Source organism: Simochromis diagramma, unplaced genomic scaffold (assembly GCF_900408965.1).
Source record: "Simochromis diagramma unplaced genomic scaffold, fSimDia1.1 OVJJ01000747.1, whole genome shotgun sequence".
In the NCBI taxonomy this organism is placed as follows: domain Eukaryota; kingdom Metazoa; phylum Chordata; class Actinopteri; order Cichliformes; family Cichlidae; genus Simochromis; species Simochromis diagramma.
Genome location: NW_024386897.1, coordinates 705,643 through 729,945, shown reverse-complemented (window position 1 = coordinate 729,945; position 24,303 = coordinate 705,643). Strand labels below are relative to the sequence as shown.

The window sequence follows — 24,303 nt, the reverse complement described above, 5'->3', positions numbered from 1 at the left end:
ATTATACACCTCTAAGAATATATGGTTAAATATTTCCCAATACAAATGACAATAATAAAATCTAAACCCATCACTCACTCTGTTCTTATCTTTAAGAGGTGAGAGGTTGGAGAGGAGATGGGCACATCAGCCCTGAAGATCTGTTATCTCAGTGTTCTAATGAAAATAATGCATTAAGAAAACAATAAATCCCTTCTGAAATAATCCATCACAGCCACTTTGATAAAAAGAAAAAAAACTAATTCAATTAAAGTGTCTGTCAAGATGACGTCCAGCCTGCATTAAAACTGCACATAGTTGAAAGTGATCGTCCAAATTTAAATCGGGTAAGGTCTGATACTCTTATGGTTACATTTTTGTGGTTATCAAATGGTAATCAAACAGTCTGAGCAAAATCTACGGTGGCCCTGAGAGGCCAAATGGACTGCAACTTCAGAAAACACTTGCTTTTTTCTTTTTGCAAGTGTTTTTCTTTTTGCAGGTGTTTTTTCTTTTTGCAGCATTTTTCTTTTTGCAAGTGTTTTCTGAAGTTGCAGTCCGTTTGGCCTCTCGGGGCCACCGTAAAAAAACAGGAAATAAACAGTACAACGTTTTGTTCAGGGGAGGTTTGTTTGTTTTTGCTTTGCATCTCCTCACTTTCTTGTTTACCATTTTTTTTAAGTCAGCAGAGGTTACTGTCACAATTAAACAGAAATATGGATCCTAATAAACTGCTTGCACAAAAAGCCAGAACAGTGTTTATAGTGCTGACAGAGATTAATTCAAGAAACTACAGCCTACAAAAACTTCAAGATGAACCACAAAATTAGTGCATGGACCTCTAATTAAAAGATTTTCTGAAAAACTACAACCGTAGCTGAACAAACAAGTTATTGGTGGCACTTCTGCAATCAATATACTTTGAAATAAAAGATTTAAAGGATGAGACAGCTCAGCACAGCATGTTATTAACTTCACACATGAAGTGGTTCAGTCCAGTCAGTCTTCAGTTTTGCAGTCACCGTCCACATCCTGCTTCTTTGACTGGTCGTCACGGTAACTCTGGACTTTCCTCCAACGAATCCTGAAGTCTGTCAGTCCTTTTGACAGCATGAGGCCTGACAGCTGGACAAAATGTGCAGATGATGAAAAACATGCAGCATAGTTTGAACTTGTGTCAAGTTTGTGTTTGTGACTGAACTGCTGACCTGCTGTGAAACCTGCTGCTGGATCTCTGTGCTGTGCATGTCTGCCTCTGACTGAAGCTTCATTTTCAGCACTGTTTGCTTTGTCACTGCTAAAAATGAACCACATATAACAACACAAACATTAGTGTTTTACATGATGACAGGATCTTACAGTGTTTGCATTCTGGACCTCACCTGTGAAACAGAAAACAAAGTGTCTGCTGGTACAGGAGCCATCAGCCCATTCCCTTGACTTTAAATCAAATGCTCCACAGTACTCAACTGAACCGAAGTTATTAGGCTCAGAAGACTTCCAGTTAGTGAATGTTGAGGTTGTGTTGTCAGACCAGAAGGCCCAGGGATCCCTGTAGAGGCCAATCCACACATACTGAACCCCTGATCCATTCAAAGTGAGCGTGATGTTGGATTTCTCCTCTTTGCTTCTTATACTGGTCAGGTCTGTGTGGTATGTCCTGCAGTACGACTGAGCCGCTGACCAGGAGCGGCTCTCCTTCACTAAGATATAACTTGCATTTTTGGCTGTGAAAGATTCAAGAAAGGATGAATTTTGAAACACACATTATTAATCTCGTAAAATTGTAGGGATAACTAGGCCAACAAATATTTTTTTTCCTACCATTGTAACACAGGAAAGGGTAAGAATCTCCACAGGGTCTATCATCCATCTGTGTTTGTCCCTGAAGAGCCACACAGTATTCATTTGCATTTATACAGTCTGGTTGGCCGTTAGCCCAGATCAAAAATTCATGTGTGCTGCCAACATAAAAAAGTTTTCCCTCCATCGACCACTTCCAGCTGTAACGGTCATTATAGAGCCCTATCCATACCCACTCATTAATGTTTTGTGCCATTGAGAGAAGCAGTTGTTTGATGTTGCTGTTGTAGATGGTGACCAAGTCAGTGAAGTGTTCTCTGCAGTAACTCTGAGCTTCAGTCCAGGTCATTTTCTGGTTCACAAAGTGATATTCTCTGGAGTGGGGAGGAAGAGTGGAAAGTCCTCCTGAGAAAAAAAAAAAGAAATGTTTTAACATTCTTAACACATTTCTTTGTTTAACCTATTTGGGGGAAGTTCGTATTGCTCATCACTGCACGCCCGTAAACATCAAACTTCTTTGAGTCTAATTGGTGGGAACAGTAACACATAGAACATAACATATTGATCTATCTATCACCTGGACTTTCCTCATACAGAGAGATGAAAGAGACAAAAATATACAGGTTGTGTTTAAATATTGTATTTTCCGCACTATAAGGCGCATCCTCTAATTTTCTCAAAACTCAACTTTACGCCTTATAATCTTATGTATGAATTCTGGTTTTGCTTACTGAACTTGAACCGATTTTATGTGGTACACGGCGCTAAAAAATCTGTCAAAAATGTTTTAGTATGACTTTGGAAAGTTACAAAGCTGCACCACTTGATGGATTGTCGGAGCATTGTCGGAGACAGCTACCATAGTCAGGAGCCTCGCCGAGTAATCTGGGTCCAAAACTCCGTCTGCTTCAGGTCTCAAAGTCAAACAATCACTGCGGCTGCACTGAACGTTAAAAATTGTCTAAATTCTTTAATCTTTAATAAAATGATCAGCATTGCTGCTTTACCAGGTGTAATAATTAAGTTTAACATCCAGGCATCCATGAAAACAGGATTTATTAAATTTAACGGTGTTAGAAGTTAGCAGGAAGTTAGCAAGAAGTTAGCAGCTATGTTAGCATAACATTAGCACAGTGAAGCTGGAGGGCAGTAGCGGTTTTTGATACGGGCGACACGGGCGGTTGCCCGGGGCGGCATGACGGGCATCAGCAAAAAAAAAAAAAAAATGCTCCTACTCATGCTGCCACGACATCAGCCAGCGCATATTGGGAATGTCGTAGGCATGTCGCAGGGTTAGAAATGACTGAAAGATTAATTGGCTCTGTTTTGACTTTTGTTCAAAAAAGAATGACTTCATATAGGGAAAAATATAGATCACATGTGCAGGACACCTTAAACTAGTTTTTTAATTAAGCAGCAAGGCAGAACAAAGTCGGGGCTGTATCAAGACACGAGGACTAAACCCCAATTCAACCAGACCCAGAACTGATCCGGAATTAAAACAGGACTACAAGAGTGCAAAATCAGGACTACTTAGGATTTAACCAAGATAGAACCAGAATCAGAACTAGATGATAGTAGCACTAAAAATCATCATAGACCTGCACTACACTCATTGTTTGATTCTACCAAAGTACAGTATTTAGATTGAGAAAAGTTTATATAATTATTTATCCTTGTTGTGCAAACAAGCCTGCAAAACTTAATAAATATAGAATTTGAAAAATAACAAACCTAAAAAGAAACACTAGGTACGAGATACATGAGTACCTATGATACGGTGATACTTTTGGCAAACAACCATTTGACTAATATGTGTGTCTCACCTGCTCCTGTTCATCTCTGTTCTGTCCTCATTCTCCCTCTCCCTCTCTGTTCCTCTCTGTCCCTCTCTGTTCCTCTCTCTCCCTCTCTCTCTCTCTCGCACTGCATGCTGCGAGTTTGATGGTGGTGAGTTTGGTGTGTCTGAGTGAGAGTGTGTGATTTTTTTTTCAATGAATGCTTTTTTCCCCTTGTTTTCTTGCTGTGTTTATTGTATGATTGTTTCATAGCTGTTTGTGGTTGTGTAGTTTGTATTTCAGTTTGACAGGGATGGCGTCCAGTGGGACGCTGTCCCTGTCTTTGAAGCATGGAGTCAGGGTGGTGCCGCAGCCAAGCACCACTGTCGAGCAGGTGTTGTTGGCTGGGTTTGTCAATCAGCTTATAGAGAGTGGCCTGTATTTGAATGATGAATTTATGCAGGTTTCACCCCTCGCAGTGCCCTCCACTTGGATCACTGTGTCGGGGGTGCCTCCGTTTATTTCCAATGCGGCTTTAGAGCAAGAACTGAAGCGCTTTGGGAGAGTTGCCAGTGGCTTCCGGACAGTGAGTCTGGGCTGTAAGGACGCCAAGTTAAAGCATGTTCAGTCCCTTCGGAGGCACATGTTTTTAGACTCCCCCACACAGACACTGGATGTCTCCTTCTGTGTCAAACATGAAGAAGGGTTCTACATGGAGTATGCTAGTTCTGGGAACATGAAATGTTTTGAGTGTGGAGATGTGGGTCGTAAGAAAATAATGTGTCCTCACAGACAGCTTGCAGCGGGACCTGCTGTGGATGATAGTGGGGAGGGGGTTAGCGGGCAGCAGGCGCTAAACGTTGCTGCGCCTCCGGCACGGGGTGAGACCGCTGTTGCCCCAGCTGAGGCCGTGCCTCTAGTGCGGGACAAAGCTGCTCTTGTCCCGGCTGAGGCTGTGTCTATAGTGCGGGGCGAGGCCGCCGTTGACCCGGCTGGAGCTGTGCCTCCAGCGTATGGTGAAACTGCTCTATCTAAAGAGGACACTGCGCCCTCGGTGCGAGGTGAGGTTGGCGTTTCTCCCGCGGACGCTACGGCTTTAGTGTGGAGTGAGGTGAGTGATTGCATGACTACAACCAAGCCGACAGAGAGGGTGGAGGCTGGACCTGCGGTCAGTACGGCACGGAATGGGGATGAAATGGGGAGCTCTGAGTTGGGTGTAGAGTGTGTTGTTGCCTCGGGGGAAGGAGAGGTGGAGGAACATGTCTGAGCGTGAGATTTTGTTTAAATTATTGAAAGAAAAATTAAGTGGTGCTGCTCAACGGGACTGTATTGTGTTGGGTGGGGACTGGAATTGTTGTCTTGACTTTACTTTGGATAGGACTGGGGCGGAGCCGCATCTTCAGTCATCTTCTGCTCTAACAGATGTCCTACGGAAAATTAATTTGGTTGATGCGTGGAGGATGAAGCATCCCTCATCCAGGCGGTATACCTGGGTGAAAGTGACTGATGGCAGGATTAGTGCAGCGAGATTAGACAGGTTTTATGTGTCTGTTTCATGTACTGCTCGAATTATTAACTGTCAGTGTTTTCCTGTTGTTTTTACAGATCATCACTTAGTTTTACTGGAGCTGTTTCTATCTACCACCAGCAAATCCAAATCTTTTTGGCTGTTTAATATAAAATTATTGCATCATCGGATATTCTGTGACAATTTTAGTTTTCTTCGGGATTACTGGAGATCACGGAAGGGTGAATTTGATTCCCTAACTCAATGGTGGGAGGTAGGAAAGGCTCAAATTCGTGTGTTTTGTCAGCAATATAGTTTTCTTTTGACAGCCAATATCATGAGAACTGTGCAGGACCTTGAAAAAGAGATAACACGTGTGGAGAATGTCTCTGGTTCAAAGTTAGGTCAGCGGAATAATGACTGTCTACATTCTAAAAGGCAAGAGCTTAACCATTTTTTACATGAGAGAGCTAAAGGAGCTTTGGTTCGAGCACGTTTCACCAGGCTCCAGGACATGAACGCTCCAACCACATTTTTCTTTAATTTGGGGAAGTCTGTGGTTCACAGAAAGCAAATGGTGTGTCTTTAGCTTTCGGATGGAAAAGTGACCATGGATCCGGCTGAGATGAGAAGGCATGCAGTGGCCTTTTACACAGACTTGTTTATTGCGGATAGCTGTGATGTGGACTCTGCTTCGGACCTTCTGCAGGGGTCCGAGCCCAGGGGATCGGGACGTTTTGAACAGGGATATAACCTTGGATGAGCTGTCTGCGGCGGTGTCTCAGATGGCTTCAAGCAAAGCTCCAGGAATAGATGGTTTACCATCAGACTTTTTTAAGCACTTCTGGAGTCTTCTGGGTCGGGACCTACTGGACGTGTTTAACCCTTTAGAGCCGGTCGGAGCGGGCACGCTCTGTTTTGTGTAACTATTTTTAAATCCCGGTAGCTCTGCAACCACGTAAGCTAGCGCAATATTTTTTTTTGCATATGAAACCAGAGGAGTTGTACTTACATCTTATGCCATCAGCTTGCCCTAGGTCACGGTTTCCTTCCACATATAGCTTTGCAAAAACTGCATAAAAAGCACTTGCAGCAACAAAAACATAATATTCCAGAAACACGCTTTGCCGATCCGATCAGGTGTTCAGAACACTTCCTACGTTGGAATAGACGTCAGCGCGAACTTTTGCATGTCCGCCATTACCTGCCCGAAACCGGAAGTGATGTCATTTTCGCGGAAATGTAGTTTTTTTTTACCATCAGGGCCTCAGGGCCTATACTGGTGTTTTTAAAAGTTATCTTTGACTTTATGACTTTCTGTGTCGTTTCTGGGATGCTTAGGACTCATATTGCACTGCTGGAAATAGTTTATTTTGATGCATATGCTGCTTTTCTGCAAATTTGCATTATAATATTTATTTTCGTTTTTCCTGCAGTATATAAAATTGGTGTATTTCAAAAATAAAACTTTGAAGACACTCAAAATAAATTTCCTGTGGTAGGAAACTATTTTGTGCAACTTTTTTGTATTTACAGTTTTGAGGGATAAGCCTCTTAAATTTCTCTAACTAGAAATATATGTTAAAAAAGCAAAAATGATTTTCCATTTTTTTGTAGTTTATTGCACTTTTTTGCAATTTATGTAATTATTATGCACTTAATGAATACATATTATTAAAATCTGGGCTATAATTGTTGTATTGATGTATAGCAATTTGAAATGCTCCCAAAAATGGCACCACACCATGTAAAAATATAATATAAGCTCTGGCGGACTTGGTTCTATGGTAGGTCTTAAAGGGTTAAGGAATGTTTTATGGAAGGGATACTTCCAGCTTCCTGCAGGCGTGCAGTTATCTCTCTCATACCAAAGAAGGGAGATTTAACCCTTCTTAAAAACTGGAGACCAGTGGCCCTTTTATGTGCAGACTACAAGATTCTTTCCAAGGTTTTATCGAACAGACTGAAAATGGTCATTGAACTGCTGATTGGTGTGGATCAATCTTACTGTATTCCAGTTTAAGGGTTTCTCTTTGCCAGATATGGTTCAGAGCCCTCCTGTCGTTGTGTCGGCATATGCTGATGATATTAATGTTTTTATTACGGATCAAAAGGATGTGCAGGCATTGCAGGAATGTCTGGTTTTGTATGGAAATGCTTCCTCAGCTAGGGTTAATTGGGGTAAGAGTGAGGCCTGTTTGGTGGAGCAGTGGAATTTGTCGAGTATTCCCAAGCTTCCTGGGAACCTTCACTGGGGTCAAAGGGGCATTAAAACTCTTGGGGTTTACTTGGGGAGTGATGACTTTGTGAAGCAGAAGTGGGAGGGAGTGCGGGAAAAGGTGGAGGCTAAGCTGTCTAAATGGAACCGGTTGCTCCCCTACCTGTCCTACAGGGGTAGAGTTCTAGTAGCTAACAATCTAGCTGCCTCATCTTTATGGCACAGATTACTTGTTTTAGTGCCACCACCCGGTCTTCTGGAAGAAGTGCAGCGGCTTCTGGTGAAGTTTGTCTGGTCGGGACAGCATTGGCTTCGTGCGGCGGGCCCGTATCTTCCTGTGGTGGAGGGGTTACAAGGCCTAATAGATGTTTTGTCCAGAACAGCAACCTTTAGACTACAGATGGCACAGAGGCTGCTGTATGGCTGTGGTCACAGCTGGATGACTTCTGCTCAGTTGCTGCTCAGGAGAGCGGGCCGGCTTGGATTGGATAAACACCTCTTTCTTCTGAAATTGGATCAAGTGGATCTTTCTGGCCTTGTGCCATTTTACAGCTCAGTGGTTAACGCCTGGCGGGCGCTGAAGGTCGCATGTACTCCTGACTCCAGACCTGGGATGTTGCTTTTCGAGGAGCCACTGTTTTTTAATGACTTTTTTCCCAGCACTGTATTTTCTTCTGCTACAATAAGTACCAATTTTGTGGAGGCTGGCGTTGTCAAACTGGGTCATCTTACAAGGATGTCTATGGGTGCACTTGGTGGTGTCACAGTCATTAAGTCCTACAGAGTGCTGGAGAGAATTATGGAGGAAGTTTGGCAATCTCTGTCGCCATCACTGAGAGACTTTGCTGGAGATCATGTCCTAGCTGATCAATGGGCTGATGACAGCGAATATGTTTTCCCTTCATTGATGGTCAGTCCTGCCTTTGAGGAGCAGCCTGAAGGGAGTGGCATGCTTCTCTCCCTGGGGACACCAGGAGGCTTATACCTGTATAAGCCTCCTGTTGAAAAACGGATGGCTGACCTCCAGTGGAGGATTATACATGGAGCAATAGCCATGAACAGACACAGAGCCCACCTGGACCCAAGCACTGGGGAGGGTTGTCCTTTTTGTTCAGAAAGGGAGACGCTGGAGCACTTAGTGGTCTGTTGTTGGCGGCTAGTGGATTTATTTTCTTTGTTGCAGGAGTGGGTGGAATCTTTAGGGGATACTTTCTCTGTACCTTTGTTTGCTTTTGGCCCTAAGTATTCAGTGCAGAAAAGACGGACCTTGGTTCTGATTAATTTTTTGTTTGGCACAGCTAAGCTGGCAATATGGAAGACTAGGAAGAACCAGGTGCTAGATCAGGGTTGGACTGATGTTGTGCAAAGTCTAAAGGGCCTGTTGGCATCCCGTCTGAGAGTAGAGCATGCTTTTTACTCTCTGACTAATAGTCTGGACTCCTTTGAAACTATGTGGGGCATTGGAAGGGTTTTGTTTTCAGTAGGAGCTGATGGGACACTTGTGCTTATCTTTTAAGTGTGTGTGCTGAGTACCTTAGTTAATGGTTAGTGTACAATGAATGTTGTGATTATGTGGTAGCATTTTTGCATTAGTTTTTTTTTGTTTTTGTTTGTTTTGTTTTAATTCAGTGTAAATAAAGTTGTGTGAAAAGTCAAAAGTCTCTGTTCCTCTCTCTCCCTCTCTGTGCTGACAATCAAGCCAAACACCAACATCATCAAATATACAGTTGAAACCAGATATTTACAAACTCTTCAGATAAAAACAAACACTTTTTTAATTGTAACATCAAATCAGACAAAATGTTTATTTTTTATTGATAAATATAAAAACATATTTGTTAACTTTAAGAGTAAAGAGAGAAACTATCTGTATTTTTTAATTGTAAATGGCACCAAATTGTATTCAAAATTGAGCCACACTTATGGAGCTCCACAGTTCTTTTTCTGGTGTTTTGGTTGACATCTCTTGATTTTCCCATGTCACAGAAACAGGCTCTGTGTTTTGCCTTATATGCATCCACAGCTGTGCCACCAGTTTACTCACATGGACTCTACTAACCTATCAGAAGCTTCTTCAGCTCAGAATGGAATCATCTGGAGTTTTCTTATTAATTAACAATAAACTTAGTGTACATGTACTCCTAAATTTAATGAAAGTGATTAAAATAGACAGCTCTGTCTCTCTTTATTCTGACATTTAACTAATTCAAAAGATATTTCAATATTTATTTATCTAAAACAAAAGTTTACTCTAAATTGATGTTTAACAGTAAAAAAATGTTCTTGTGTTTTCCATAAAGTGTATGTAAATATCTGGTTTCAACTGTGAATATACTGCTGTGTATTGAAATTCCTCTTGTTTTGCATAGAAATATACTGAACAACATACAAAGCATAATATATAAAATAACATCTACCAGAGTTTTTTCTTTGAAAGAAGCTCCTTATGTCCATTCTTGTATATCAGTACATTACTGAAACCGATTTATTTAGCCGTGGAGGGTAACAACTGAAAATAGGAAATAAACACACAAAAACACACTAAGACTCTCTAAAGAAACAGCATTGTTGTTGTTCGGCTTTTCATTTTGCCATTTGTTGATTCACTTGAAGAAAAAGTAACGTAATATGGGTCAAGTGATCAGTTTGATATCAATCTTGCATGATACACCGTCATATTTACATTATTTGTACAGTACGAATGATTTGCTTTGGTACCTGGTCGAACATCAGCTCTCCTGTGAACTAAGGTGTAGATCTATTAGGTTATGTTATGGCGATCCTCAAGTTGGGGGATTTGTGTTCATACTGGAGTGCAAAATTAAAACCAATGGAAGATGGACAAGAAAAGTTCAAAGCCATCAGGTCCTCAGTTTAGAAAAAAATAGAAAAGAAGAAGGAGGGAGTGTTCGCCCAGGGCGCCAAACAAGCTAGGACCGCCACTGCTGGACGCAAACTTTTTTCCACTTTTTCCACTTGATAAAGGTTAATGTGAGGGTTCCTGATGGATATGGACAAATGCAATCGCATGGCAGGATACTGTAAATGGACCAAACTTTGGTCAGGGGAACACCTGAGATAATCCATCCATAATACGAGTTTAGTCATTAGTATACTGCAACAACATGGGAATAGAGCAGCTGCAGCAGAATTCAAAATTAATGAATCAATGGTATAGAAGTGGAGAAGAATGAGTTGAGTAAGGTTTGATTTATCTGACTGTTTTGTCAGACCATTAAAGAATACAAAGAACGGGATTTAATACTTGGTTAACATTCATATCAAAACAGCATCAGAATTGAGCGCAAAAAAGCCGTAAACAAAGCGTGCACCCGATGCATGAGAATCTGTGAGATGTCAACTTTCAGCCCCGACGGCGTGTTTGTGCCAACATCTCACTGATCCTGATCCATCAGGTCCGCGCTCTGTGTTTCTGTCCTTGTGTTTAATCTGTTTATCTGCTCTCATTTACTGTTTTAGCTGTTTTGGGGATGTTGAAATAGTTTCGTGAGCTTTTACCTGAGATTCTAGCGTTTCTGGCAAAATACATTTTTATTTAAAAAGTCGATTAAGGGTTTAATGAATCAATATCGGGTTATTCAAGCTAAAATCCATTTTAACTGGAAAATTGATCATTGAAACCCACACCTAATCAGCAGTTCTTGGGCAGTTTTAAAGCATGAGGCTATTTCACAGGTTATCAATGGAAACTGATCAGTGACCATGGCTGTATCCCAATTCAGGGTCTGTAGCCTTGGAGGACCCAGACTTCGCGGTCTACGTAGGCCACGTCCTCGAAGACCGAGAAGGCCAGAAGTGCGAAGCTTGTGAAATGGGACCGTCTAGGCTCAGGTTGCCTAGCAACAATGATACTAACCACTGGAAACATTTCATACAGCATTGTTTGTGTCGGTGACCCAGCATTGTCTCTTTTGTATTGTTAATCTTTGATTTCTTGATGTCTTTGTTTGTTCCTAGGTTTTTGGTTCTGTGTCAGTATGAGGTCTGAGTTTAGTCAGTGTATGTTTCCATGTGTCCCTTTTAGTTCAGTGTCAAATTTGTGTCTTGTGAATTGTCTCTTGTCTCCTGTTTTACTTTGAAGGTTCATGTCTGATGTCAGTGTATTCAGTTTTGCTTCCCCTGTCTCGTCTTGTCAATTACTCCCAGCTGTGTTCCCCACCTGTGTGTAATCTCCCTGTGTAATCTGTGTTCCTCTGTGTGTATTTAAGTCATGTCTACTTGTGTACTAGTCGCTGGTCTGTCTGTGAATCTACATTCAGTGTGTTCTACCTGCTCTCTACCGTCATATAACTCTGCTCACCCTCTTTCATGTCCGTTTTCTTTTTCATGTTTAGTAGTTTAGTTTTTCCCAGTTTAGATTGTCTTAAGTTCTGCTTGCCATTTTCACCTTGTGTTTTATTTTACAATAAACCTCCTTCGCACCTCCACGAGTGCCTGCACTTGGATCCTCGTTTATTTTCTACACACGGCTCATCCCATTCGCCGTGACAGTTTGACAGAAATGAAGGAGAAAATGTTTTTGTTGATCTGTTTGTTTTTCTATGAGCTTTGTTTCATTTGATAAGTATCTGAGGCTTAGACCACGGGACTGTAAAACATGATTGTTGGGCTTCATTTCTGTACTGAACAGTCATTTTAAGATTAGCAAGTAAATAACAATTAGATATTTATTTATTATTTATTAACCTTTATTTAACCAGGAAGATCCCATTGAGATTAAAAACCTCTTTTTCAAGCGAGACCTGGCCAAGATAGGCAGCAGCAAGTGTCTCACAGTTACAGAAATTACTCAAACACAGGCAGCAACAACACACATGCAACAATAAGTGAAAGAATACAAATAAAATAAAAAATAAAATTCAAATAAAATAAAAAAGTCAGTTAAAATGATAATCAATCTAATTGAAACAGTTGAATGTTATGGACTTGGCCTCAAGGATTCGTAGTTTAGATTTAAAATCACTTAATGAAATGAATTCAGTCATTTTCCTTCTGCAGTTTGTTCCAGGCCAAGGGTGCTAAATGGACAAAAGCTCTTTTACCAAGTTCAGTTCGGGCAAATGGAACAGAAAGCAACAAGTAACCATGCGGACGAAGAGAATACCGACCAGCATGTTTCATTACAAGCAGGGAACATATATAAGAAGGCAGCAACCCAAGTATCGCCTTATATATAAAACTGTATAAATGAGAGTTCCTCCGACTTACCAAAGCAGGCCATCCTACCTGAGAGTATAACTCACAGTGGTGAGTCTGAAATTTACAGTTAGTGATGAACCTCAGAGAAGCATGATACACAGAATCAACCATTCGAAGACATTGAGCAGAAGCATTCATATATAGAATATCACCATAATCCAGCACAGGCAAGAATGTTGCAGCAACAAGCCGCTTCTTTGTATTAAAAGAGAAACACAACTTATTTTGAAAATAAAATCTCAGTTTTAACTTCAGGTTTTTCACAAGATTCTCTACATGTGGTTTGAATGTAAGCGAGTCATCAATTAAGATTCCCAGATATTTATAGGTGTGAACCAACTCTATTTTATTACCTTCAAGAGTGGTTACTGATGGGATTGTTTGGGCTCGTCTCCTTGATTTAGAAAACAACATGAGCTTTGTTTTGTCTGCGTTGAGAACAAGTTTAAGCTGATGTAATGAGTGCTGGACAGCAGAAAAGGCTTTCTGCAAGGAGTCGATGGCTTGGACAAGAGTTGAACCACAGCTGTAAATAACTGTATCATCAGCATAGAAGTGCAAGTTTGCATCTGGCACATGTAGACTAAGATTGTTTCCGTAAATGATAAATAGAAGGGGACCTAATACAGAACCCTGTGGCACTCCGTTGTGCACTGTAACAAAGTCAGAACATAGACCGTCAGATTTAATGCACTGAGTCCTGTTACTGAGGTAGTTTGAGAACCATGCCACTGCTCTCTCAGAGAGTCCTGACTGGAAGAGTCTAAGTTTTAAAATACAATGATCAACAGTGTCAAATGCTTTTGACAAATCAATAAAAAGGGATGCACAGTGTTGTTTTTTATCAAGTGCAATAGTAATATCATTTACCACTCTAATTGCAGCTGTGATAGTACTGTGATTCTTCCTAAAGCCTGATTGATATTCAGATAAAATGGCATTGGTGTGTAAAAACTCCTTTAACTGCTCACACACAAGAGCTTCAAGAACTTTGGCCAGCACAGATAGATTAGATATTGGTCTGTAATTAGTTAACACTGCTGGGTCGCCCCCTTTTAATAGAGGAACAACAAAAGCTGATTTCCATACTGAGGGAATTTTATTCGTATCCAGTGTGAGGTTGAAAAGTGTTGTGAGAGGCTCTGCCACAAAATCAGCTGCCAGTTTCAAGAAGTAAGGATCTAGTAAGTCTGGCCCTGGAGATTTTCTAGGATCTAACAGTTTAAGAGCTTTACAGACCTCCTGCACAGAGAAAGGAACAAAGTTAAATGGCTGACCAGTGTACACCGGAAGGTTTGTGCCAGATTTTACAGAGACTGGGTTCAGAGAGTCAAACAAAGAGCCAGAAGATATGAAGTGCTTGTTAAAACAATTCATAATCTCCTTCCTATCATAAACAGGAACAGAATCTATAAAAACATAGGTGGGTAGAGCGTGGGAGCTTTTACTCACTGAAAGAGACTTAATGATTTTCCAGAACTTCTGTGGATTATTTAGGTTCTCAGTGGTGACAGACAGATAATATTCTGTTTTAGCTTTCTTAATAGAGGAAGTACATCTGTTTCTTAGTTGTCTGAAAAGAAGCCAATCACTGGGATAGCCTGTTTTCCTCGCTTTGGCCCAAGCCAGGTTACGCTCATGAATGATATCTGCCAGCTCTTGGGAAAACCAGGGGTTTTCACGACCTTTTATCCTATATCTTCTTAATGGAGCATGTTTATTGACAATTTGCATAAACCCATCCTTAAAGAATGCCCACACTAATTCTACATCAGGGATCAATCCTATTTTCTTCCAGTCATAATTTGACAAATCATGATAAAATGCTTGCTCATTAAAATGTTTAAGAGTTCTTTTAAAAATAATACGATGTTGTGACTTGGCCACTTTAGTATTTCTAATAGCAGCAACAATACAGTGGTCACTTAAGTCGTTACAGAAGACACCCAAAGATGAAAATTTATGAGGAACATTTGTCAAAATCAAGTCAATCAAGGTAGACTTTTCGGGGCTTTTGAGATTCGGCCGAGTGGGTAAATTGACCAGCTGGGTAAGACTGATAGAATCACAAAAAGATTTAAAATCATCTGAAACAGTTTTGAGCCAATCCCAGTTAAAGTCACCAGCTAGAACAAGCTCCCCATAATTTAGTCTGGACAGCAAAAGGTTTAAAGAACGCAGAGCTTCTGTGGAGGCAGAAGGGGGTCGATAGCAACAAGCAACTGTTGTGCAAAGACCCTTTGCAACATTCACATTCAGAGCCAAACATTCCAATTGTTTGCAAATTGATTCTGATAGAACTATTGTAGCATCAAATTTTGACTTAACATAAGCAGCAACACCACCACCTGTCTTAAGCCTATCGGTGCGATAGATATTGTAGCCAGCCATGCTAACATGTTCATCAGATATATATTTAGACAACCAAGTTTCAGAAATGAGGACAATATCTGCATCTGTTGATTGAACCCAGATCTTGATCATATCCATCTTGGGTAACAAACTGCGCACATTAAGATGAACTATCTTCAGCCCAGGTGAGGATTTAAATTCAGATGGTGTCTGGCTACATTGCAGCTCAGGGCCTGGGTTAGGTTGCACATTACCAGATAAGAGCAGTAGTAAGACGATCAGAAGTCTCTGCTTTGTACTTATTGATTTTGACGTGTGAAATGTTGACACAAAGCAGGATTTTTCGTAACTAATTTTGTAATTGTACAAAGCAAGAAGGTTTTGAAGATGAGGTAAATCTTTCTGTAGTTCAAAATGATTAATGTCCTGTTCCAAATACATTGGAAATTGTACAGGATGTATAGCAGCAGTGACGCATGTAGATCTGGGAACCATGTCTCACAGAATGGGGACACTGTTAAATGTTCTCATCTTAGAAAAATTGAGTGTCCAAAAGTCCCCCACGGCCAATAAGCAAAGTAAAGTTATTAAAAAAAGCAATTATCCAAAACACAATGATTGTTCATGCTGAATTAAATAGGCTGCACAAACCTAGGATGGCAATTAAGGCGCCAGCCAGAAGTTCGGGTCCTTGTGGCTTGCTAGCAGAGGGCTTCTGCTAGCACATTCACCAATGTGGTGTAGAAGGCTTCAATCAACAGCACAGCGCCCGATGTATTGCAGATAAGCTTTTCGAGCAGCACAGGCCTTGGTGTGGTGCTGATGTCTTCCACTAGCAACACCGATGCAGTTTGTTCAGCCGGCAGCAAAGGCCCTGGTGAGGCTCAGTTGGTTTAGCAGCACAGGCCCTGATGTGATGCCTCATGTTGTTCATGAGACTAAAGTCATCTCACTTTGGTAATGTAAATATAATATGGCCAGTATTATAGTTATTATATTAATCATTATTAGTTATTACAGCAGTGAACTTGAACTCTGTGTCAAATACTGAGCTTCAGTAAAATTGCATTTATTTATATTTCCTATCACCTTAAATCTTCACTCAAATAAAAAGACAAATATTGTTCTTTTAATATGTTGGCATTACTAAATTTGGCTCGATGCTTATATATATGTGTAAAAACAAAACGTACAAGCTGTGATAACTGTGTCTGATAGAATGAAGAGTAGACTGATATATTAAATATTCCTTTATTGGGTGAGAAAATCAGACCATGTCATAACTGCTTTAAGTCATACAGAATAGATATCAGAGCCTTAAACAGGCTGACTACTGCTAAATGGGTCAAACTGGGCAGAAAGTACACAAACACATAACATCCTTATAGAATATGATGTCACACTATGGATCAACTTAGCTCAGAATATATAAAGCATATAAACAATTACAGTAATGTGATGCAACAAACACAGCAGTGCTACTGATCCAAAATACTCAAAGCTTCATAGAACTGAAACCAACATTTATTTTAGCTCCATTCTGCTGCTGATACATACTTTAGGTTTCTGAACATTAAACTTGTTGCTGCCTTTCATAGTGTGTAACTTGAAGGCCCTGAGTACTCTGAGTACTTTCTCCCACACTGAAAACACTGGGATGATAACATTATTTGAACATTACCTAATAAGACTGATTCAGGACAGACAGTTATGTTAAACTTTCCTAGCAGTCCTTCACAAACAGGGAACAGTCTGTCTATTCTCTCCATCTGTCAGCTGCTGCTGGCTCTTCCTCCTCCTCTTCCTCACACACTGTTGAGTTTGTCCTGGTGGATCATCAGGGGTGCAAAGCCTCACAGATGATGTGCAGCAGTGTGTCCCTCAGTCTGTCCTCACTCTGGACACTTGCAGTCGTCACACATGGAAATCAAATGTGTGATAAGCTGCAGGATTCAAACACAAGTGTGACTTATAAACACATGTTCATACTTTTATTACACAATCAGAGAGAAAGAAACAGAGAGAGAGTGCAGGACAGACAGACAGGTGACAGTCTCAGGTGTACACACTGCTACAAAACAGCACAAGAGAAGGAGGATTTAGTGTTTGTGTTATTACGAGTGCTAAACAAGAAGAGTTTCCAGATGGTACAGTGGACACATGTGTGACTGCTGTGATTAAAGCATCTTTCTTTCAGCTTAACGAGTGAACCGTCAGCTCGTTCAAACACACGTTAAAGTCCGTTTGGCTCGACACCACCGAACAGAGGCAGCAATATAACATAGCTAACATTAACAGTGCAGTGAATCCTGCTTGTGCCGTGATATTCAGGACTGCAAACCGAGCAGCATCACTGACTTTCAGCCTGTTGTGTTTGTGGATATAGGACTGACTTTAATTATCCATAAAATCATCACAATCTCTGTAAGATTAAGGCCGACTATTGAACGGCGTAAATTTTAAAGTAAAGCCTTTAAAACCAAGTTAGTATAAACATCGCTAATGTCACATAACTTTGCCGACATGTGGCCAACAGTAATGTTTTAATGTTCTTCATTATTATACATTTGCACATAAATAAGTGACATAATATTCAGTACTTACTTTTAAAAGTTCTTCGGTAGCCCGCTTCAGCCATCCTCCGTTTTTTCTGGAAAAATTATCCACACTGACCACCACGCTATGAATTCTGGGATAGGTTAGGCCACGAAGGATACACCAGACCCATCCTTCAGATTCAGGGAAATGAAGGATGGATTTTCAGCCATGTTTGGAGTAGCTGTCGCTTTGGCACATCTTTCGTTGTGTCGCTGTGACATAATCAGCCTTCAAATGCGGCCTTGAATAATGCAGACCCTGAACTGGAATACAGCCTATGAGTACCATTCCCACAGGAATGGCTGCAATCACAGCATTGTAAGATAGTGAAAGGTGTACCATTAGGCCCCCTCCTCGATTCAGAGATGGTCTTTCCCTTTTCACGTAAATGGCCTCCTTGACTCTGCGCTCAAACCAGCGTTCCTCCCTGTCCAGGATGTTACATCCTCATCATTGAAAGAGTGTCCACTGGCCTGTAGGTGTAAATAGACTGCAGAGCAGAGGTGTGGACTCGAGTCACATGACTTGGACTCGAGTCAGACTCGAGTCATTAATTTTATGACTTTAGACTTGACTTGAAAAAATGTTCTAAGACTTGTGACTTGACTTGGACTTTTACACCAATGACCTGGGACTTGAATTGGACTTGAACCGGTTTACTTGAAAAGACTTGATATTTTACCCCAAATATAAAATTTAACATGCATATTATATAGAGATTGAAAATGTGACGTCATTCAGGGGTAAACCGCAAAGGATTCTGGGAACTCATGGCAAGAGGTACTAGCGCACGCAGGCTTTCAATTGAAATCAGTCACACAGCGATAAAAAGAAACACAAAAATGGCAAGAAGCTGTTGTATTATTAACTGCAATAGCCGGTCGCATGACAGCCACGGGAAGCCGACAGGTAAAGAGATCGGTTGTTATCGGATTACGTCGTTGAAGAGAAATTGTTCGAGCCATGTTTCCGAAGTAACAAAGACGCGACGGATGGCCTGGATTGCAGCCATTCAAAGACCAAATATAACGTCCCAGAACACTCCAGCTCACATGTTAGTCTGCTCCAAGCATTTCCACGAAGGTCAGTGTTTTTTAGTAGTTAATACGTCATTTTCATAACATAATTGGTGATATAGGTTACAAGCAAGTCTGGCGCTGAACAGAAATTGTCGCGCTATGCTCCTTTGTTTATTGTGCATAAATAATGAATTGTCCTGACACAATATTGCGTTTCGCTTCTGTTATTATGGTACATTGACAAAAACATATACTTTTATTCACAGGATAAAACAGGTTTTTTGTATCACTAATTGTCCAGTGCGATTACAGCATACAGTATTATTGTCACTGCTACATTTCTGTAATGCTACCAGAAATTATTTCCACTACTAATTAATTACCGTTGAGCTCAAAGGTTATATTAATAAACGGTTAACGAATGTGTATTTATGACGACAATTTGTGAGACTGGTAAACTTATGATATGTACGATGGTCTTTACTTTCTACACGGTGCATTTCAAGGTCCTGCACCCATCCGGCGGTAAACTGTTCCTGGGCTTGTTGCAGTGACCTGAAGTTACTAAACTTCATGAGTGTATGCACTCACTCCAAGAACCGTATGATTATAAATATGCATATAAATATGCTACAATGAGATAGCTGACTTCATCTAACTAGCAAATGTTGTCCAGGCTACGTTGGTGATGCAGTTTTTTTTAATATGTATGATATTTTTGTCATGCGATTTTAAAGCCGGTCCTACAAGCGCATCCAAGAATAACATGCAGCTTATCTCAGAACCGTCGGTGAAAATTATTCTTGGAGCTAGGTTTAATTGAGCTGCATTTTAAAGAGGTGTAATTTCACAATTTGTGTATATTTTCTAAGTTCACTATTTTGTCATGTGTTGAGAAAAACACAGATTTAAAAATTACATGGTCTAATATTTACATTTAGTATATAACTGCAACATTCTTTTATCGTTTTTTTTTTTTTTAAAGAATCGAAAGGACTTGAAATTCAAAATTTCAGACTTGTGACTTTACTCGGACTTTTACACCAGTGACTTGAGACTCGACTCTGACTTGCCTGACATTACTTGAGACTTGACTTGAGACTTGAGGATAAAGACTTGAGACTTACTTGAGACTTGCAAAACAATGACTTGGTCCCACCTCTGCTGCAGAGTCCTGGCCTGACGAGGTGGCTCTTCTGTGTTGTGCCATCTGCTTCGCCAGAGGTTGTTTGGTTTCCCCGATGTAAAAACAATCCTCCTGGCACTTAACAGTGTACTCTGTTTGTGCCGGCGGACCATATTAATTAGAGATGGACCGATCCGATATTACGTATCGGTATCGGTCCGATACTGACCTAAATTGCTGGATCGGATATCGGAGAAAAATAAAAAATGTAATCCGATCCATTAAATATCACGAAAGCACCTCACAAAACTTGCAACACGCCGTAACTCACCTCAGAACGTTAGCACGTCGGAGCAGTATGCATCACGTGATAGAGCGGCTGTGGCATGCGGGACCTGTCGGTGGTCTGGATAGCATTTGGAGCTTCGCTAGCAACCGGGCATTTCATCTCCGACAAAGTTATCCCGAGAGAAGTAAAGCAAGTGTGTAAGTCCATCTCTGAATGTTTGTAAAGCATTCCTGCGTTAAGCTTAACAAACGACTGCCTCTTCTCGCTGCTACTTCAATCATGAAACTGCTTAATGATCAGCTGATCGGCTTTTCTGTCGCGAGTCCGTGTCTCTAGTTTGCTTTTGGCCCACTTTGCACCAGAAAGAGGAAACCAGCAGTGGAACAACAGCAGCACGTTTAAGCTTGATCAGCTGTTGTTAGAATGTATTTAATATTACTTTCTACACCAGGATCTTTTTCTACGTAGCTGACGGCTGGTAACTGTGCAGGGGCGGATCTAGCAAAGTTTAGCCAGGGGGGCCGATAGGGCATTAACAGGGAAAAGGGGGCACAAAGAAATACTTTTCTTTCTTATTCTCATTTAAAATGTCTAGCTTTTAATAAATAATTATCTGACACCCAAAGTTTTAATTTGATGCAAAATGAATAGAAGTCCATTACTGTATATAGTAACTATTAAGTCTAATATATATACCCTAGTAAGCTATAGTACTTTTTCCTTTGGGAAGGTACCATCTGTGCAGTCTGCAATTTTGTTGAAGAAAGATGTTGAATCTATTTAATATTTCTTGAAAAATAATTGATTTCTGTGCATTTTTTTTTCACACTGCATCAAATTAAGGTTGATTACGTCGATTAAGCATCATGAGGTGGAGCGTGAGGGGTGGTTCCCTATTTTTTATTTATTTATTTTTGTTGTTGCTGGGAGTTGGAACCCTATTAGTTAGGTTGCTTAATATTTATGCTAAGTACTCTTTAAAATACCAGAATAGGGAGGATGGTGTAGGTTTAAGTTTATTAGATTGATCAGTATTGCTGAACTATGAAATATTTTTTTTTGCATACAGGTATAACAGAATAGCTTTAGTGTAGTTGTTGTTTTAAACTTGAGTATGAACTTATACAAAATGCAGCAAGATATTTAAAAAACAGTTTTGTTGATTAAAACACACTATATCGGATTCCTATCGGTATCGGCAGATATCCAAATTTATGATATCAGTATCGGTATCGGACATAAAAAAGTGGTATCGTGCCATCTCTAATATTAATATTATTGATCAAGGGACTGACCTCACAGCCCATATTTTTTTCAGTGGGCTGATTTTAGCCATTATTGCAAATTTACTATTTATAAGACTCAGGAAACCTGCAGTGAGCTGAGATGGAAGAAGTCACTTGGATGAGTGATGAAACGTTTCTCCCACAAAACGCTACGTCCAGATGAACAGCTTTTGGGGATTACAGTAAATTCATAATTTTTTTCATACATTGTTTTAAAAATGTTTGTTTCAAAAAAGAAATAAAAACAATAACAACAAAAACTCTTTGTTAAAATTTGTGCATAGTGTTAGTGTAGGAACCTGTGAGCAACTGATAAAAGGCAAGGACATTTCACTTTTACTCCATTTTTTTTTTGTCAGAAAGACATAAGTCTTATGTTTGTGTTCAAATTGAACCCACGAATCAAAACCTTTCACAGATGACCGCTATATAATTGAAATAAATTAATAAATGTAAATCATATTTTTAAGTAGCATATACTTACGATTCAAACAGATAAAGTTGATCAAAAAATCATAAGATGAACTAAGTCAAATGTAGCAAATCTTAGATGACCATATATTATTTAAGTTAGCACGATTGTTTTTTGTTTTTGTTTTTAAATGAAGTTTACATCACTTAATTTGTTTAAAACCAGCGAGGATGTCTCTATTTCCATTCTCTCGAACATATTAAGCAGTCCTTTACCTTTACAGTCATACATTTAAAATCCTTGCTCTCACACTCCATACTGCCATGAGACCAGGTTACTATTTAGACACTTTCCCCTATCCTCCTCCTTTGTCTAAGCCCAACAGGTGCCACCAGGATCGAGCTAGTCAACAGCACTGCTGGTGGTAACTGTTAACCCGGGCCACCAAATTTCCAAATTTCATTCTTATCCATGTATTTGATTTAGCAGTGATTTGATCTCAGGTGTTGATCATGATGTAACTCTCCCAAATAACATCAGTCTGTCTCTCTGTGTTTATAGGCTATATTTGAAATGTTTAACATATTAATATTACTGACCTGAGAGCAGCAGGATGAGCAGTAAACAGGTTTCTTCCATTCTTTGTTTCTGTATAACAAATATAGTCATTGTGATTATTATTGTACTGTATTTTTTAACACCCACCTTTATCATTTAAGGTTTCTTATCTCCAGTCTAATAAGTTGCTTAATATATACTTTAATGTGCATATCCAAGATAAATCAATACTTAATAAATACTTAAATACTTTTTGAATATCTAAAAATCTTTTTTATCTTTAAAAAATGATTTAAATCGTGAATTATACGTTTTTAAGTTTTGTGATTAATAAAGTACTGATTTGTAACTCACCTGACAGCTTATCTTTTCCTCTGTTGACTGAAGCTGGCTTTTAAGAAAGTCTTTGTTTGATTTGATCTTCTCATATATTTTACTGTCAAATGAGGAAACCTGAAGGGAGTCAACTTTCTCTAGAAAGTGAAGACATGTGGAGATACAGGAATAAATCTGTCTTAATGAATACATGAATGCAATTATGCAAATGCTAAAAACACACGTTTATCTAAACTACTACACTATTATTGGTATGTTTTGAGCATTCATCAAGCACAAAACCAGTTTACTGACTATCACCTTACCATTTCTTTCAAGATCTTACAAAACTCATGCTGAACATGAAAATGTTTCAATTTACTACTTCAAACTGTATATGTAAATGTTTAATATATCTTCAAGTGGGCCTATCCATAACGAGTGGACTTGCAGATAAGTTCTATAAAACCTGTGGGCCAGCAGGTTTTGTGAGTCTATATAGTCATTGAATGTTTTGGTCGTGGCACCAAAGTAAACTTTAAACTTTTATTTACATGTTTCTATGACATATTGAACAACATGCATTTTATAATGCTCATGTTTCAAATAGTTTTATTGACAATAAAACAACATGAAGTTCTGAAAGTGGTGCCACTCCCAAAACTCAATATAGTGTTATTTTTGGTCATGTGACCATACGTGTGCTTTTTTAGCATAAGCAAGGTTACACAAAGGTGATTCAACTTCCCGAACATGCAAATCATTAGGAAAATCAGAGCAGACAACACGGGTGTTACACTGTAAAATGTAATATTGTGTTTAATTAAAAATATTAAATAGGCTGAACTCAATTTTTATCAATTTGTTATTAGAACTCAATTTTAATAAGTTACAAGTACTTTTTATGCAAAAACACCGATAAACTCAATTTATTTGAGTTGTCTTAACTTAGAAAAACTAAGTAAGCTGGAAGTTTTGCTTCTCAGTGCGGAAGGATGAAAGATGTGTTTTGAAAATGCCCCGTCACTACCGTCCTCCTCCCTCTCGGATCAGTCCGCATGTTCATGGTGCATTTGTTATGGAATATGCTGAGGAAACCTGGAGAAGCATCAGCTCAAGATATTATTGTCATTGCTGTGGAGCTTTACCTGATACACTGACTTGATGAGTAAATGTTTACTCTTATTCAAACTGATTTTGTGGCTTCTCTTAGTTTAGCACCAGGTTTATGATCTTGCTAGCTAGTTAGTGTTAGCCTAGCGTTGCTGCTGCCGCTGGGCTCATGTTACTTAAAAATTAACACCACAGCTTTAAAAACCTTACATAAAAATATGTCTGTGAAATTTTCTGTTGATTGTTTGAAATAAAAAAAAGTGAGATAAGAGCCCAGACAAAATTCTTCGGGAGGTGCAGCCGTTAGGGGAGGGGTGTGGGGGGTATTTTCAATCCATAGAACTAACTAACTAACTAACTAATTATTATTATTATTATAATTTGCCCGGTGGGCCGATGGTAATTTTTCGTTTTAAATGGGCCGATGTTTTGTTGTTGTCTTTTTTTCTGTAACCGTGTAAACAGTGAAAGGTGGCGGATTGGACAGATGCTGGCAGACGTGTAAAAATAATTCAATTGTTTGGTAGTGGCTATGGTGGAGCTTTCACAGATTCAGTAAAATTAGCAAGTGGTGGAGGCCAGCAGGTGGATGGGGGAAAGGGGAGGCGGAGGTGGACTGTCAGGTGAAATGAGCTTCAGGTAAGAAGTTATGACCTGCAGTCTATCTGGGTCAGATATAAACCAAGTTTAGGTGTAGTTTATTTTCGTTGTGCCGACTTTTTACAGTCAG

At 39.7% G+C, this 24,303-nt stretch overlaps 1 protein-coding gene across 1 annotated transcript; it reads right to left on the bottom strand.

The window, feature by feature from the left end:
- Positions 1–564: 564 nt before the first annotated feature.
- On the bottom strand, positions 565–23,256 carry LOC120735062 (C-type mannose receptor 2-like). The gene is made up of 6 exons (XM_040034241.1): positions 22,500–23,256; positions 22,187–22,235; positions 1,804–2,187; positions 1,362–1,706; positions 1,188–1,276; positions 565–1,104 (listed from the first exon to the last, which is right to left on the bottom strand). Exons 1-6 carry the CDS (start codon positions 22,671–22,673, stop codon positions 979–981), a joined length of 1,167 nt encoding a protein of 388 aa, XP_039890175.1. The 5' UTR covers positions 22,674–23,256; the 3' UTR covers positions 565–978.
- Between the last annotated feature and the right edge of the window lie 1,047 nt (positions 23,257–24,303).